At 35.7% G+C, this 16,154-nt stretch overlaps 1 protein-coding gene across 1 annotated transcript in view; it reads left to right on the forward strand.

Moving 5' to 3' along the window:
* The window catches only part of UNC13C (unc-13 homolog C (C. elegans)), a 181,208-nt gene that overhangs the window by 87,917 nt on the left and 77,137 nt on the right, over nucleotides 1-16,154 (forward strand). The window contains exons 13-16 of the mRNA XM_009323411.1: nucleotides 1,282-1,432; nucleotides 4,965-5,033; nucleotides 6,409-6,498; nucleotides 7,542-7,670. Coding sequence (XP_009321686.1) covers nucleotides 1,282-1,432; nucleotides 4,965-5,033; nucleotides 6,409-6,498; nucleotides 7,542-7,670 — 439 coding nt within the window. The remainder of the gene's footprint in view (nucleotides 1-1,281; nucleotides 1,433-4,964; nucleotides 5,034-6,408; nucleotides 6,499-7,541; nucleotides 7,671-16,154) is intronic.

Below are 16,154 nucleotides of genomic sequence, written 5' to 3' on the forward strand. Positions count from 1 at the left end.
TTTCAAGCTTCTGTTGAATACAAGCTGGAACTCCATCCAAAAAAGTGCTTCCAGTTAGAAGCTGTAAAGGTTGGAATGGCTAAATGCTGGCATCCTGAGGGAGGTGATGTTCAGCCTGGGGACTAGTTGTACTCACGTCCTGCAATGCAACCTTGTGTGGCAGTTTCTTCCTTTCCCCTCTTCCTTTCCTTACTGTAGAATTCAACATTATGTGAGCGTAAGTATTTGTACTCTGACTTATGCAGCTCTATATCCTGCAGAAAGAAACTGCTCAGTGCCAGATCTTCTCACAAGTGCCTTAAAATAGCTCTAACTGAACTGCTCCTAATGGCAGTATGAGGCTCACCCAACATTTTCTCCTCCTTCTACTGCCAGCTTCAGCCTTCAATAGCCAACTGAGTTCATCACTCTGAGCTTCCCCCCCCATTCCAGTCGTGCACCTCACTGTATAAACACCCATATTTCTATGCTGTGTGCATGCAGCACAAAGATGTGCTGTGGCTGTAATCTCCCCGTTAGCCCAGGGACCACGTCACAGGACTGGCAGTGCTGTAGCTTCTCTCTGGGATCAAAACAGTCCAGATCAGGGAGCTGGACAGTAGTTACAGGCTTGTGAGAGAATGTAAATCTCAGACTCTGCAGGAAATGGGGGATAAAGCCTTTTCTCTCCCAAAGCTCCAAACAGACTTTCTCTTTTCTTAAACATTGCTTCCCAGTACGAAGCTGGTTCAGGCTTAATAGACTGATTACCTAAACTTTACTGGCCTGAATCAAAGTGGAATAGTTTCAGTTATGGCCTAAATCAAATCAGGGTGAACCCAGAAGCTGCTTGATGCCTCACCTTTCATTAATAATGTAGCCTAAAATACAAGCCACAGTAAAATGCTGGTTTGAGTCTTTTTGTTGGCGTCAATTAAATCCTTCTCCACTAGAATATAGATCTCTTGTGGCCTTTTAGGATGATAAGTTCATGTTGGATTTTAAGTTTGTGTTTAATAATGAATGTTTTACTTAATGGCAATTAAGATAGTTAAATCATGGTTTTGTATTTAGGATTAACAGAGTAAGAAGCAAATGTGAATCTGATGTGTTCAATTTGAAAATATCAGTGTGCAAGAAGTGGCAATTATATCAAACACGTCTGGGTTTTCCTCGTGTTTCTGCACAATTGTCCATGAGGTAGCTTGAAAGTTACATCATTGGAGCTGAAAAGAAATTGTGGTGAGAGAAAGAGCGGAATCTTTGCCATCGTTAATAACTGTCAGTTTGTTTGAATTATAGGCACTTCTCCTGCCTGTCTTCTAAATATATGTGCCCTGGTGTTCCAGCAGTTATGAGCACGTTGTTGGCCAATATAAATGCTTTCTATGCTCATACTACAGCAGCAACTAATGTATCTGCCTCAGATCGGTTTGCAGCTACTAACTTTGGGGTAAGTAGACTTTCTTTTCTAATAGAATACTAGTTCTAATCTTTTTTTTTTTCTAATATATGATACCATATTAACTTCTAAATTCAAACATTTTTAAAAAGTTGGTCATTTTAAAGAATAAGAGTTGCTATTAGCTTTTGAAAATTTTACCCCGAGTCTTCACAATCAACCACTATAAAAGCTAGAGAAGATACTATTCAGTTCCTTATATAGTGATGTGTAAGGCATATAGGGTAGAAAGCACTGGCACACATGCATAGTACTAAAATCTTCAACAATCAGGTTTTGATTTTATTGCAGCGGGGACTGCAATGAACTAACTGCACTAGACTAAGTATCGGTTGCAATTGCTTTCCTGGGCTATGTGTCATCAGTGAACTCATTAACCTAATGGATCTAGCCATAAATACTATTTTTCTTCTCACAAGAGCCTATAATGATGCACTCTTATTTTTGCTGAAATAATGGTGCATTGTCCAAGTCTGGATTTTAGGTATCAGAAATTTTAGGAGGAATACCAGCATCTCAGGATGTGGTAGTACTTTTTTTTGGTTGTTGGAAAAGTTTTGCTAACTTTCCTTCTGTAGATAAATATCTCATAGTGTGGACTTTCTAGTCTTTGAACATGATAAAAAATAAAGACACGTTCACTTTATATTCTAATTTGTTCACCTACTCTGGTGAACTCTCATCACTGGGGAGATGAGAGCAGGAAGGGAGAGCAATAATTCAAAGAGGTTGCTTTCATATCTCTACTATTACTCATTATATAGTCAGAGATAGAATATAAACACAATTCGATGCTGAAAAATGCATTCATTCCTTCCTCTTTTTTTTGTACAGCTGTTATTTGTATGGCTGATATCAAAGCTATTTTTCATTTAACAGTAGCTATGGAAACATGATAATGTTTTCTAAAATACTGTTTATTGACATGAAATAAAATATTAAACATAATTAAAATCTGTAAAATACAAATTATAGTTGTTTGAAGTGGCATTAGAGGTACTAATGCTCTTCTCCAGTATTAAGAATAATGGAAATATTATGAATTTCAGGATTTTCAAGACAACATTATGAAATTATGTATTTGGACTAGTGAACCAAGAAAGACTTAACTCTGGTTTTGCTTTTGTCTTCTCATCAGATGTCAGAAACACAATTACCAGACTATGCCCAGTAAAGTAATTCAATCCATGCCTGGAAAAAAGTGTAAATGTTTAGTTTTGTAAAGAAAATTTGCTCTGGATGCTAGAACAAATTTTGATTTGTAGCAGCTAGTGTATTAAGTAGAGCATACCTGCATATTTTTTTCATACTGGGCCTCAAATAGTTGAAACTAAATATGAGTTTGCATTTGTCCTGGTATCATGCACAAGTACCTTTGAGATAGAAATTATATCTATAAAACTCACTTTGTGTAGCAATAATACCAAAGATTGATTTTTCTTATTATTGCTGAATCCTGAATGTTCTTAGGATCTGATGCTACTGCTTACAGCTGTAAATAGTCAACAGTTCTAAATACTCCTAAAGTAGTACTAACATTAATATATTTTCAAATTTAAGGGATGTCATAAGGCTGTTTAAAAAAAAAAAAATTAAAATCCATTAAGTCATTATTTTCAGGTAATTTTTTTTTAGAGAAATATTTACTCTAAATATCAATTTATTTTTCTTTTAAATGTTAAATCTGGTGGAAGTACTCACATATAAATGTACCCAGGGCTGGGTCTTTAGTTTGGAGACAGCATGTTCTTGAACTGGAACTTTATCTCATGCTGCTAGAGGTTTGCTTTGAAAGAGGAATATTAACATTGCTCCATTACTATGAAGTAAAAAAGTTTTATAGATGAAAAGCACTATCAGAATATTTATGATTTAATTATTGTATGACCATGATAGCACAATATTGCTCTGTTCTTATTCAGGTTTTCTTTTATAAGCTAATCAATGGTTCATTATGGAATGACTCTACATCTTTGTTGAAACAAGGCTACTCTTTCAACCTTCAAGCTCTATTGGACTTCTGAGTTTGATCCAGCTGTTGAAATTTAGAACGTTTTTGCTGGATTTTCTCTTTTTTTTTTCCCCTTCCATTTTTCTAACCATCAGAACTACTTTCATCCTCAGATTGGACGGAGATTAAGTCCTCTCTCTGATATTAATGCCAGTTTTCCTTTGACGCAAATTCCAATCCAATTCATAGTTCAACAGATGGATGGAAAGAGTAGTAAGCATCACTAACAGAGATTTGGAGCTCTTTTTTCAAACAATTGACTTATAGGCAAAATATTAGATTATTTTTCTCTTGGGTTAAAAGGCATTTGTTAGTGGATAGCTGCACATCATTCATCAAAAAGAAAATCTCAAATTCAAGTCCTCAGGCTACAGCTGGGAAGGATTTGGCTGACTGAATATTTCAGTACAGATTTATAACATGACAAAAAAGTTGCCTTTTGATTGATCCCTTAAGGGAACTGTGCCAAATTCGTGGCTGGTGGAGTAGGTTAGTGCTCCACTGATGAGAGACGGTGCACAAAGAACTCTATTTTCATATTAGTGTCGCTCATCTTTCAGGGATGGTGTGGATACAATCATGCATTCTGAGAGCTATTAGATCTTGCTACTTCCACAAGCCTGCTGCTTTCACACAGGCTGGCAAGGATTTCTGCACAATTTTGTGCAGTGGACTGTGGAACACGTTCTAACATGAAGACTGGTAATTCGAAGCTCTCATTAGTGTTACTTGAGAACGGCACAACTCAGCTGGGTGTCTCACAGCAAAATGTTTTCACTGCACCTTCAACTATAAGATAACAAGTTAATCTCCGCATTTGAAAGGGAAAACTATAACTGCATAGTATTACTTAGCTTATTCTCACAAAAGCCACTGTTTCTGAAGTATAATTTTCATTCATACTTTTACACCAAATTCTGCTGTAAATGAGCATTATTTCTTACACATTAGAGGGAGGGGGGAAGTGCTTTCTTTGAGTGTAAGCAATTACAAGGCAAATATAAATATATTTTATTTATATTTTATAAATAAATATATATTTTATAAATATAAAAATTTAACAAACTTATCTGTTTTAATAAGCCTTGCTAACATAACTTAAAACTTTGGACTTTATATTAAGTTGATGCTGTTATTGTATTTTTGGTCAGCGACATCAGGCAATGCTTTTCAATTTCTAAATATTTTGAGTTATTTAACAATGCATCAGTCATTAAGAAAGGAAAATGCTGCATAGGAAAGTATGTCACCTCACTAATGTTTTGCACAGCTGCACAGTATTGGATGCATACCAGGTAAATCACAATATAGAATAGAAAGGGAAAATAAAGTGATAAAAGATACATTGCCTGGCCTTGAAACACAGATATCTCAGACCAGCACTTTTATATGAAACAATGGAAAACAGTCTATCTTTCAAATAAGTTAAGCATTGGAAGTGGCTTTCTAAAAACCCACCAATACAGGAACATGCAAATTCTTATGCAACATATTCTTGTTTTCTTTTTACAGAGGGAAAAGTTCATAAAACTGCTGGATCAATTGCACAATTCTCTGAGGATTGATTTATCTAAATACAGGGTATGTGCAACGTATTCTATCTAGAGGAAAACTGAAATGTTTTTTTGTGTAAATATCCATGTGCGCTTTATCTTCTTAGAGAAGTTTTAGAGATTAATCCCTCTTGTGGCATAGAAGCTGAAAATATTGGGTGCTGACACAAGACCCCAAATCCTTTGGAACAAAAACTTACAGAATTTAGGCAGTTTAACAACAATATTTTTCCAATTTGAAAAAAGTTATTCTTTTCTTTCCAAAGGCTGAGAATGGGTCAAGGGATGAGCAGACATTCAAGAAAGAGTAGGATTCAACAACTTTGGTTAAATTAATCCATAACTTAAGTTAATTCATCTAGGAATTACCTTCACTGACTCAGGTAATGCAAATTGCAGCTACTGCTGTATTTATTCTGAGAGGCTGACATCTTTGCTACAACTTCCATGCTAAGATCATAGGAATGTTGAAAGAGACTTGACTCATTTTCCTACGTGATAGGAATTCCAGTTTCATTTCTGCCTCATGGAAGCTCTTTCCACTGAGGTATGCTCCAAATCCAGCCTTTCAGGAAAGAAGCATGCACTGAATACCTGCCAGTTATCATACCCTTCTGAACTCCCTCTGCTTTTCCATTCCACTGGATCATGAAACTTTTGGATGATACATAAGCTATTAGGGCTCCATCAGCTATGGCCCTCCTTTCAGCTTCTGGGAATGGCAGCCTCCAACTCAGGGATTTCGCTGTTCATCTGGCTGGCTTTCTAAAACTGAAGGAGAAAGTGAATATTTAAAAGAACCCCAAGGCATTAGAGGTAGTAGAAGTTGCACATACTTGGCTTTTAAGACCATATCCTTCATGCAGCAGTTCATCCTAGGATCTTTTAATTTTGAAGAATGTTATCCAGATAATATTGGAGCATGAGAATATTTGGCTGATGTTTCATTAGTATGAAGCCATTTAAATAACACTACTTCCCATCAGTCTTCCCGTTAACCTAGAGATCATAGCAAAAATTTCATATATGATTTCTTCATTAAGCTTACTACTGCATTTATGCCTACAGGTGATTTATGTACCATGGAGAATGCATAAATGATTTTCATTAGCAACATTTTCCAGTCTTTTTGTAATATTTTTTACTCCATTAATGTTTTGAAAATATCACAATATCGTAAATCATTCATATTACAAATACAGGAGCATTATCAGAAGTGTTCCCATTCATGTCAAAGGGATACTCATCACTGACTTCCTCACAGGCAGAATTCAGGTAACACATGAACATTTCTAATCCTTCCAAGAAGAATCTTTGTTTTCCTAGAGGGTTTTTTCCCAGCGGTTCAAGGATCCTACCTGTAACTCCAATTTTGCATGATTCCTCTCTTCCTGATTCACCAGGATAATTTTCCTGCCAGCAATTCTGAAAGACTCCAAGATCTGAAATCGACTGTGGACCTGCTTACCAGCATTACTTTTTTTCGAATGAAGGTATTGTCCTTTATTTGTGCAATGACTCTAAAAAAAAAAATGCTGTTGCCTTTTATTTTCCAGGAAAATCATACTCTATTTAATACTCTTAATCAATTCATCTCCTTCAGTTTTAAATTAAATCTCTCAACTTACTGAAGATCATTGAAGTAAAGTCACCTTAGTCATACTTTGCATTAACAATGTGGTAAAAGCCATTATCTTTGCAAAATAAACTACTGTCTTTTCCTTTTTTAACAATTATTTTTACATCCCCTGAAGGAAACAAAAAAAAAAGCCTTTTGAATTAGTTTAAAGTCAAGTCACATAAAGCAAACTCAGATGAACTCCTTAGGAACATGTGTCATATAGAATAATGTTTTCCTAGTAGTATCATAATATCACATGTCAAACAGCAAAATAGGTCTGATAACTCTACTTGCTTTAGTCTTTCCCGATGTTGATATCTAGGTGGTCAAGTTCTGAAATATTTTTAGAATGGAATGGTACACAAGGGTATTATGGGATGAAAATACAGAAACACAAAATGTTTGTTGCAATAAAATGTGATTTCACTTTGTTAGGCACTACATAAAGATAATTAATCCATTAAGTTGAAGTTCAAATTAATGTATCCTAAAGTGGAGTAAAAAGCTGAACCCTTTGCTTCAAAAAATGAAGAGCTATTTGGCTGATATTCAGAGGAAAGTACATAATTATATGGTTTAATTATTTCTGAAATAATGGAAAAATCTTTAGGTTTTCCACTAGAAGTGGAAAAGATCCACTAAAGATGTAAACCCTTGGGCACGTATGCCTCTTTCATCATATGAATAATTTCATTCAAATAACAGTTATACAATCTACTTGCTTAACTTAAGTATGTGTTTTAATGCATCTTTAACTAAGATCGCCTTAAGTCAACACAATTTTAAATATTTTTGTCATTGTTATATTTCAACACTTTTCATCCTGTATTAGGGAACTACATTCATTGCAGCACTTGGATTTTTTTGTGTTCAATTTAATTCTGACATTCCACCATTTATGAAATATTTTATTAGGTCCTTGAATTGCAGAGCCCACCTCGAGCCAGTACTGTGGTGAAAGACTGTGTAAGAGCCTGCCTGGACTCAACTTATAAATACATTTTTGACAATTGCTATGATCTCTACTCCCAACTAGTGGATCAGGTAAGGCCAATATGAACTTTTTTCATGCTATTGCGCATTCGTTATTGTTAGTTTACCATAAGTAAATACAAAGCATTCTAGTGTTCCTTCATATCAAAGCACTCAGGTTATTTTCATTTTATTTATGTAGGAATGAGCAATATATTATAAATAAACCCGCAGATGGCTATGAATTCTAAAATGTTTAACAAGATGAGTTTCAAAATGAACATGTTAACTCATAACTTAGTCATCACATTGGACATGACTGTAAAATTGTCCTCTGGCTTTAAGGAAGATGACATTAGATTGACTACTGTTCATTAAGATCTGTAATTGGAAAATAATTTTTAAAAATCTAATATTTCACTTCAGTAGCTTTAGAAAAGAAGCATTATAAATTGTTGAAAATTATATACTGTCTTTCCTATTTTAACACCTATGATAGATACTTGGATCGAAGCTTTAGTAACTGCTTCAAGAAAGCAGGGGATAATTCTATAACATTTCTTAATATTAGTCTGTCAGGCTGAACTGTCAATACAAAATAATTATAGCATTTGTCGTATTCCAAATGCCATGCAAAAGCCTTGAGAATGCTTTTTTTTTTTCTATAATATGGCCAGAGTTTATTCTATAAGTAATGTTAAAATTAAGAAATTTCTATCTGCAAAATTATACAACTGTCTAAAAGGAGCATCACTGCTTTATCACATTACCTCTTGTTCCTTACTTTTGCCTTCTGGGTGGTTCACTGGAAAAATGGTATTTCAGTAACTATTCCTGCCTTGAAAAGGATTAAGTTATTCAGCAAGTGCGTATTTGCTGTGTAGTATATAATAGATAAGAACAGTCAAGCTACATGATATAAGACATCAAATTTTATCTGAAAGCACATTTCACTTGAATCCAGAACATGAATTCCTGTATTTCAGGAGAGGCAGTACATGCTATATGTTCAACTTTCTGAAATGAGAATTTATTTTCTAATGTTGGATTCCTGTTACGTGAGACAACTTATCTCTAGCTCCCAAGCTTTGAACATAAGAATTTCTCACCAGCACCCATAGGCACCCCACACTCTGGGTGCTCATGTATGTGTTTGTTCTCCAACAGACTATATTGCAAGCTGAGTAGCAGTATAAATTAGTAGAAGGAGCAGCTTCAGATGTCACATCTATTTGCCTCATAAACTGTTCTGTTTTCTTGCTAACATTTACTCTGCAGCAATTTGACCTTGTCTGTTAAATGTAATTCAGCTGTTGCTAGACAGGGTATCGCGTAAGTCTGCAGAGTTTATCAGCAGATGCTAGCCATTTTAGTAAACAGTTAAAAGTGAAGTAATCTTAATTCTGCAAAGCATTGTGATACCTGCAAAAGCTTATCTCTATTTAAAAATTATCACTACTTATTTCTGTGAATTCATAAAATAGTTTAGCCTTTCTATTTTAGTAGATGGTTTAAAAATGATGGGGTATTATAGCCTTTCTGTTTGGTATACAAAGTAAAACAATTTTAAAGTGACGCCTCTCTCCAATTTTTTTTTTTTTTTGAGCAGAAAGATGGGCAATGTTAATATTTTATTTTTCTCTTACACAACTCTACTTAATGTTAGAGCAATATGAAGTCCTGAAATAAATAAATAAATTCAGAAATATTCACTCAGCTGGAAAACAATTAACTGCGTTTCACTGTATTTATATGCCTCTTCTATTCTCTTTCAGCAAGTGATTTTGTATGTAGACACTTTAAGCAGACAAGTGTCTACAGAGTTACTGTCACTAGCAAGTACAAGAAATTTTAGTGAAAATGTGCAAAAAGCAAAATTTAAAATTAAGATAAATAGACTACATTCAAAATAACTCTTCGCTAACAGTAATCAAACAACAATCACATATAATCTTAATAACAGAGAGTAAAACTTTCTGTTTCACAGCAGGTGGGAGGCGATTCTGAGAAATATAATCTAACTGTTCTTCCTTTAATAGAGATGAGTAAAATAATTCAAATTACGACCTGAATTTTGTATCAACTCTAGAGTTGTACAAGGAGACTGCCTTCTGCATTATCCACTTACAGTTTGCTACCAATATATCTGCACATGCATTTAATTTTAGGAAGAGCTAAGTATACAGCTTGTTGGAACCTATAGCTCTGGAGGTTTTCCAGTGAATCCAGGTGCACTGCAGACTGGCTTGTGGTATCACTGTTATAATAATGAAGCAGTAACCAATACTGTAATTAACATTTCATTAGCTTTGTGTCCAAACCCCTTAGTCTGATTAACCAGATTCCACCCTTAGGCCTTCTTTGTTAACCATTCTCTTATCTCTGCTTGCCTCCCCATCGGATGAGGCTGCCTACCCTCAGAGGGAGGAAAGTTCACCCTAGCATGGTAGTGCAGCACAGGAGGTTCATGTTTTAGCTGCACAGCTGAGATTTGAGCTGTGAGTAGTGAGAACTGAAATCAATGAACCCCAAAGCAGCAAGAAATGGTTCATATGTAGGTCACCACCTGCTCTCACTCAGGGGGAAAGACCGGCAGCTGTTGTCCTGCCGAGGCCCACTGCAGGCTCAGGGGTTTACCATGGTTCATTTCTTGCCTGAATCATGTTGTGGATGATGATATGAAAACGTGGAACCTAGACGGTCTACTTAAACAGTAGTATTTCCATCTGGTCAGAAGTGGTAGGTTCCTGCATGTTATATATACTATCTCTGTGTGTAACTCATGTTAACCACCTCCTCCATTTGCTTTTGTCTACAACCTAAAATTCTCAAAGATGCCTGCCACAGTATTTCTAGAATATGTTTAATGTCTGGATGTGTGTAATTGTCTGATTTTGGGGTGAAAATACAACAATGAATGATGAAATTGAGGGTGCTCAAGCTCGAGTTTGAGGAAATTTATCACTATAAGAAGAGTAACAAGTAAATCATAAAATATGCTCAGCAATCCCCGCTTCCTCTTTATAACAGACAATCACTGTTATAAAGCAAATATCTTGCAGCAAAAATATCACTCCTGGAGAACAGCAATATTTCCTGGGGTGAAGCCTGGTAAATGCTAACAGTATGCAAAAATGTCATGCTACAGGTTCATACCAGAATACAAAGAATAGCTGATGACAAAAAGTAAATGAGTACTACAGATAGTAAAAATGATGTCTTGACAGTCTTACTGACGCATGTATTATTGTCCTCATAATTTGAGACGAAGCACTCTGATGAGGAACTACTATGCAGCAGATGTAGTATTTTCTCTTTTTAATTAACACTGATCTGAGTGAAGATGTAGCTGCCTTATGTTGAAAAAAATAATGCCTTGAAAAAGTAGTTTAGGAAGCATTTTGATAACTTTCTGACTCAATTTACAAATATGTCACTGCTTCTGTTTTCTTAAGAAAAGAAAAAAAATTTGAAATCTTTGCTGATGCTCACAATGACTGAAGTCCCTTCAATAATTCTTTTTGCAGTCTTCTCCACTGAGTGAAACCAATAAAGTGCAAATCAAACTCTTCCTGTTCTCTGAAGAGCTCTTGATCAGTACAAATCATTTCATGACCGATAGCACCAGTATACTGGAAAAAAACACTGGGATACTCTATATTTGACACCTGCTCAGCAGAATAGTATTGAAATTCTACCTGATTTTGGAGACCTTTTCTTTGTCTGTTACTCAGCTCTGTGTGTTGTCACAGTGAAGCATGGTGCAGAATACCGGGAGCTAGCAATGAATTAACTAGTTCTGGAGCCAGGTGTTACACAGCTGTAGCAGCAGAGTGCTCTTCCCTTGCAATTTCTCTCTGCTTAGAGGTATAGCACTTTAGGTCAGGTCAATAATGTACTAACAATACCCTAGCTTTTAGGAAGCAGAGTTTCCGTGTTAACAAGGTGCTGCGGACTAGCACATGGATGGACCTATGCTTTGAGAGCTGGCTCGGTTTTGCTGTACTCATCTGTGAATCCCTGTGGTCACTTTTCCAGTTGGGATTTGGGAATCCGTGCCACTTAGTTGCTTTTGAAGGTGTACCTCTTTTTGTTTGGTAGAAATGACAAAAAATTGGTAGATTATTAATTTCTTATAGAAATACTATAAGAATTGAATCACGAAGCATGTGATCTGTCATCTCCAAACACATTCAAAAGTACGAAGCGGGAAATGAAGTTGTGCAGTAGTGAAAGCTAGAACTCCCCAGGGAGTTCTGTTTTTCAGGCATGCGAATTTCAGTGCCAAGTAGTACTTGTGAGGCACTTTGTTATATTTACATACTGCTTTGGATGCACTGAAAAGGTTCTAACTTCTTCAAATTTGGCATGCAGAGGGTACTTAGAGACCTCTTCTTATGTTGTAGCATCGTGTTTGATGGGCAGCATGTTAGCCACAGTAACAGAAGAACCTTTGATAAAGCACTTTAGAATAGCAGAAGGATACATTTTTGCTGTGACATTTCAAACCTCGTTCTGAGACTTCTCTATCAGAGAAAGACCAATTCTTACAGATAAAATTGCTTGTCAGAAGCTTGTCTGAGAACACTGGTTAGAACATCAAGAGAACAGCTCATCATCCAGTGGTGGCAGAGATCTGGTAAAAGAGAAAGTAGGAAAAGCCATAGACCTTCAACCTTGAAGTAAGGAAGGGTAGTAGTATTGTCATCAGAAGAGGTGAACAAACAAACTGCTTTGTTATCCAAAGCCTTATACTCTTAAACTGTTCATGTTAACTCTAGGTGCATAGCAGTGAACTGTTGTCAGTTAATGTTAGATCTCCAAAAATCCAAATATTTTTCAGTGCTGAAATCTGAATGCTGGTAAAGGTTGGTTATTAATTAAGAACAATGAGCAAAGTAAATGTGAACTTTACCCAGGCCTTAAATACAGATTATCTCATAAACAACAAAAGTCTAATGAATATTGATTTATGTGAGACTGCAGTTAATTCACAATCTAGCCCCTTTAGTTGTGAACATAGTGTTTTTAAAGGTAGTTCACATAGCTCTTTGCAAACAGTTTGCTTTGATTATTTATTGATCATTATTATTTAATTACTTATACTATGTGATTGGGCTATCCTAATATTCCCAGAGAATGATATAAGCTTGAGTGGAATGCCCGGTATTCAGATTCCTGTGTTATTGAGTCCTGTAGCTGTGAGGGTATGAAAACTTGAACGTTTGTATGCAGTTGCTTCAAGTCCAGTTTGTGTCTGAATACTGGCAAAAGCAATTGCACATTGAAATCTGACCTTCCGTAATACAGCTCCAAACTGATTATCAGTAAACATTGACTTGGAATTGAGTGAAACACTGACAATTCTGAGAAACGTGCACACACAGATTTCTACATCTGTTTGTGACATAACTTCCTGTAGGTTGATGATCGCGGTGTAATTAGTAGTACAGCGATCACAGGACAGGTATCAATTCAGGTATGCAAACCCATCTGACATCCTGATTACATACTTGAGCTGAGGCCAAAGCACTTCAGCCTCCTTTCTATCTAGATCAACATGACCATGCATGTTTTTATCCATGCTGTAAACAGATTTCTATTTCCAAATAAAATAAGCTAATAGCAAATGTCATCACACTGCATTTCAATTCTGTCCTCTCCCTGTTTCACCTCATGTTTCTGATCACATTGTGGCCAAAAGATTAAAAGCGTGAGACTGGCCGTGCCACATCAGACAAAAGATTCATCTGGCTCAGCATCCTGTCTCTGATCGTGAGCAAAGCAGATGTCTTGAGAAACTTCCAGCTAAGGAAAAGCTTTATAAACTATATAAAACTTTAGCTCATGTATTCATTCCTTTAAGGGAACTCATTCTGTATCTTTCATAAACCTTGCTGTCCTTTTCTGAGCATTTTCCAGTTGTGCTATATTATTTTCAGGATGAGGAGAAGGGGAGAAGCCAGATTTGTACACAACATTCAAAATATGCTCATCCCATGGAGAGTGGCGGTAGAATAAGGATGTTCTTTGTTGTGTGCTCTGTTCTGATAATTCTTCACAGTTGATTTGCTCTCTTTGCTGCTTTATCACTGCACTGATGTTTTCATGGAAATATCTATCGTCACCTTAAGATGTCTCTCCTGTGGCAATGGTGAGCTCAGAGTCCCAACGTAATATGCAGGAGACAAAGTGTATGGGACATGCAGTGATCTTGACTGCTGTGTCCTTAGATTAGGAAACAGTTTATGAGACAAGTGTTAGAGAGAACTACCCTTCTGCCCATTGGGTCAGAAAAATTCTGATTCACCTTGCTGGAGCTGTACATGACTGGTCTAAAACATCATTGTTTCTTCCTTCTTTAGCAAGTAGATTTGAATTTAAAACCTTGTAAGCAATAGCGTTTGAGCCGTAGTCCTTTGTAGACGGTTCTGTATGTTATAACCTTCAGAGTGTTAAGTATGCACGTTACACAGTTAAAAAGCGAGGGGCCTACAGTGGTTGATAGATTTTCTTAAAACTTGAAATGCTGTGTTTTACAGTTTTCCAAAGTAACAGCAACGTTTCTATCCTTTCCATTTGTAATATAATAAAATATATGATATATAGTATATAATATGTAATAAATAATTTTTAAAAGATGCACGATGTTATTGTGACTCCTCCTTTCTTTACCACAGTTGTCCTTTAATGTAGATATGTTGCAGAGAGCAGGGTATTATTACAATTAGACTTCCACATTCTTAAAAATATTGCAGTGTAGATATTTCAGGGCAGTATGAAGGTTACGCTGACTGCTGCAAAGAGCTTTCAATAAGTGAGGGGCTCACCTGGGTCTTTTTCCACCTATTCCCTGCATAAGCACAGTGCTTTTGGGAAGGTGGGGCAAATAAAACCAGAGTAGCACTTGGCTTGCCACTCCGGAGGAGCTATGCATGTTACGTTGCCCTGAACAGGTAGAACAATTAGATCGGCTCCTTTCACGTGCCAGTCCTCAAAGAAAAAGAGTGAATAATCTTAATTAGAATTTATCCAAAAGGATTCCGTTCTATTTCAGTTGGTGCTGGAGAAGGATACATGGAATATGGTTTCTGTTTCAAATATGAAAACAGCTTAGGAGTTACTATGCAATAGCACTGCTCAGGGGATACTGGTTCGGTTTTGAGTGTTCACATGTTTTGAATGCATTTTGACTGTCTGCAAACAGTTTCTGGCTTTAGCCTTTCCAAGTAAATGCTGTAAAGCCAAATTTTCATTCTTTACATACATAAAAATAAAAAAAAAGTATAAAAAAAATGTAAAATTATAAAAATAGTTGTCATACATGTAAATGTCTATATGTGTGTATGTTATGTATATATAGTGCATATTGAGTATTCCCTGATGATTCTTAACCTCTTCAAAATTAAATAATATTAACTGAGCAGTTTAAAAATACAGAAGTACCGTTAAAAATAATATTTTATTATCTAAGACCAGTCTATAAAATTGCACTCTGTAGCCTCACACTAATCAGGGTACTGCCTTGGTTTCCATTCAGCTTCCATTCTACCATTATTTATATAGAAAATATGATATTATGAAACTTAGCTTGGGGTTTGCATCAGACAGTCTTCGTGCAGATTAGTTTCTGAAATCATAGGATTGGATTTATGTCCAATCCAAATATGGATTTATTAAGTCGCACCCATAGAGATGTTGTATATTGATTGCACAGAACATAACAAAATAAAAACAAAGCAAAATAAAACCAGACATTTGTCCTACAAACTGGTAAAATCAATGATGAGAGAAGTTGAAAGCCCTGTGTTCCTCAGACCAGCCTTTACAGATTTGTGTCAGGGTTATACAGATGTAGATTTTAATCCTGCTTCACACTGTGCCTGAGATTGCTTTCTCCACCCTCAGCCAGTTTTCCAGAGTGCAAAATATGTTTGCTTGTCAACAGTTTAGCCTTTTTTTTTCTTAAACTCGGAAAAATCCCTCTACGTTTTATCTTTTTCTTTAGGAGAATATCAAAATTCCAGCAACTGGTTTTGGTGCCTCTGTGCCACATGATCCATTGTTTGCATATGAACTCAGGTGACTAGGAAATTGATAGTAAAAGGAAATTGAGAAAAACATGATTTAGTGCAAGTAAAGAATATATTTTGATAGATATATTGTGAAAAATTCCTCTTACCTCCTCCTTCTGATTTTGATGTATTCTATGGCAAAAGACAAGCAGTTATAAATCACCTATTTTGGATCTTCCATTAAAAAAAAAACATAGAATCCGCAGTATTTCCTGTGTTTGTAAATCTTAAGTGAATAATATGACTTCTTTTTAAAGATACTTTACTTATGAGGTATTTGCAGTTATCTAGTTTTCCAAATGAATTATGATGCTCTCAATAAAATGAAATATCCTGTAACAAAATATATTACAAAATACATGAAGAAACATCCATTATGTTATCTCTCAGTTGGATTCCTAATATAACAAAACTGAATTAAGACACCTTTGCCCAGGCAAGCACATCTAACTTACTGTAGCTCTACAAAATAATTGGAACT

Source organism: Pygoscelis adeliae, unplaced genomic scaffold (genome assembly GCF_000699105.1).
Source record: "Pygoscelis adeliae isolate BGI_AS28 unplaced genomic scaffold, ASM69910v1 Scaffold545, whole genome shotgun sequence".
NCBI classification, from domain to species: Eukaryota; Metazoa; Chordata; class Aves; order Sphenisciformes; family Spheniscidae; genus Pygoscelis; species Pygoscelis adeliae.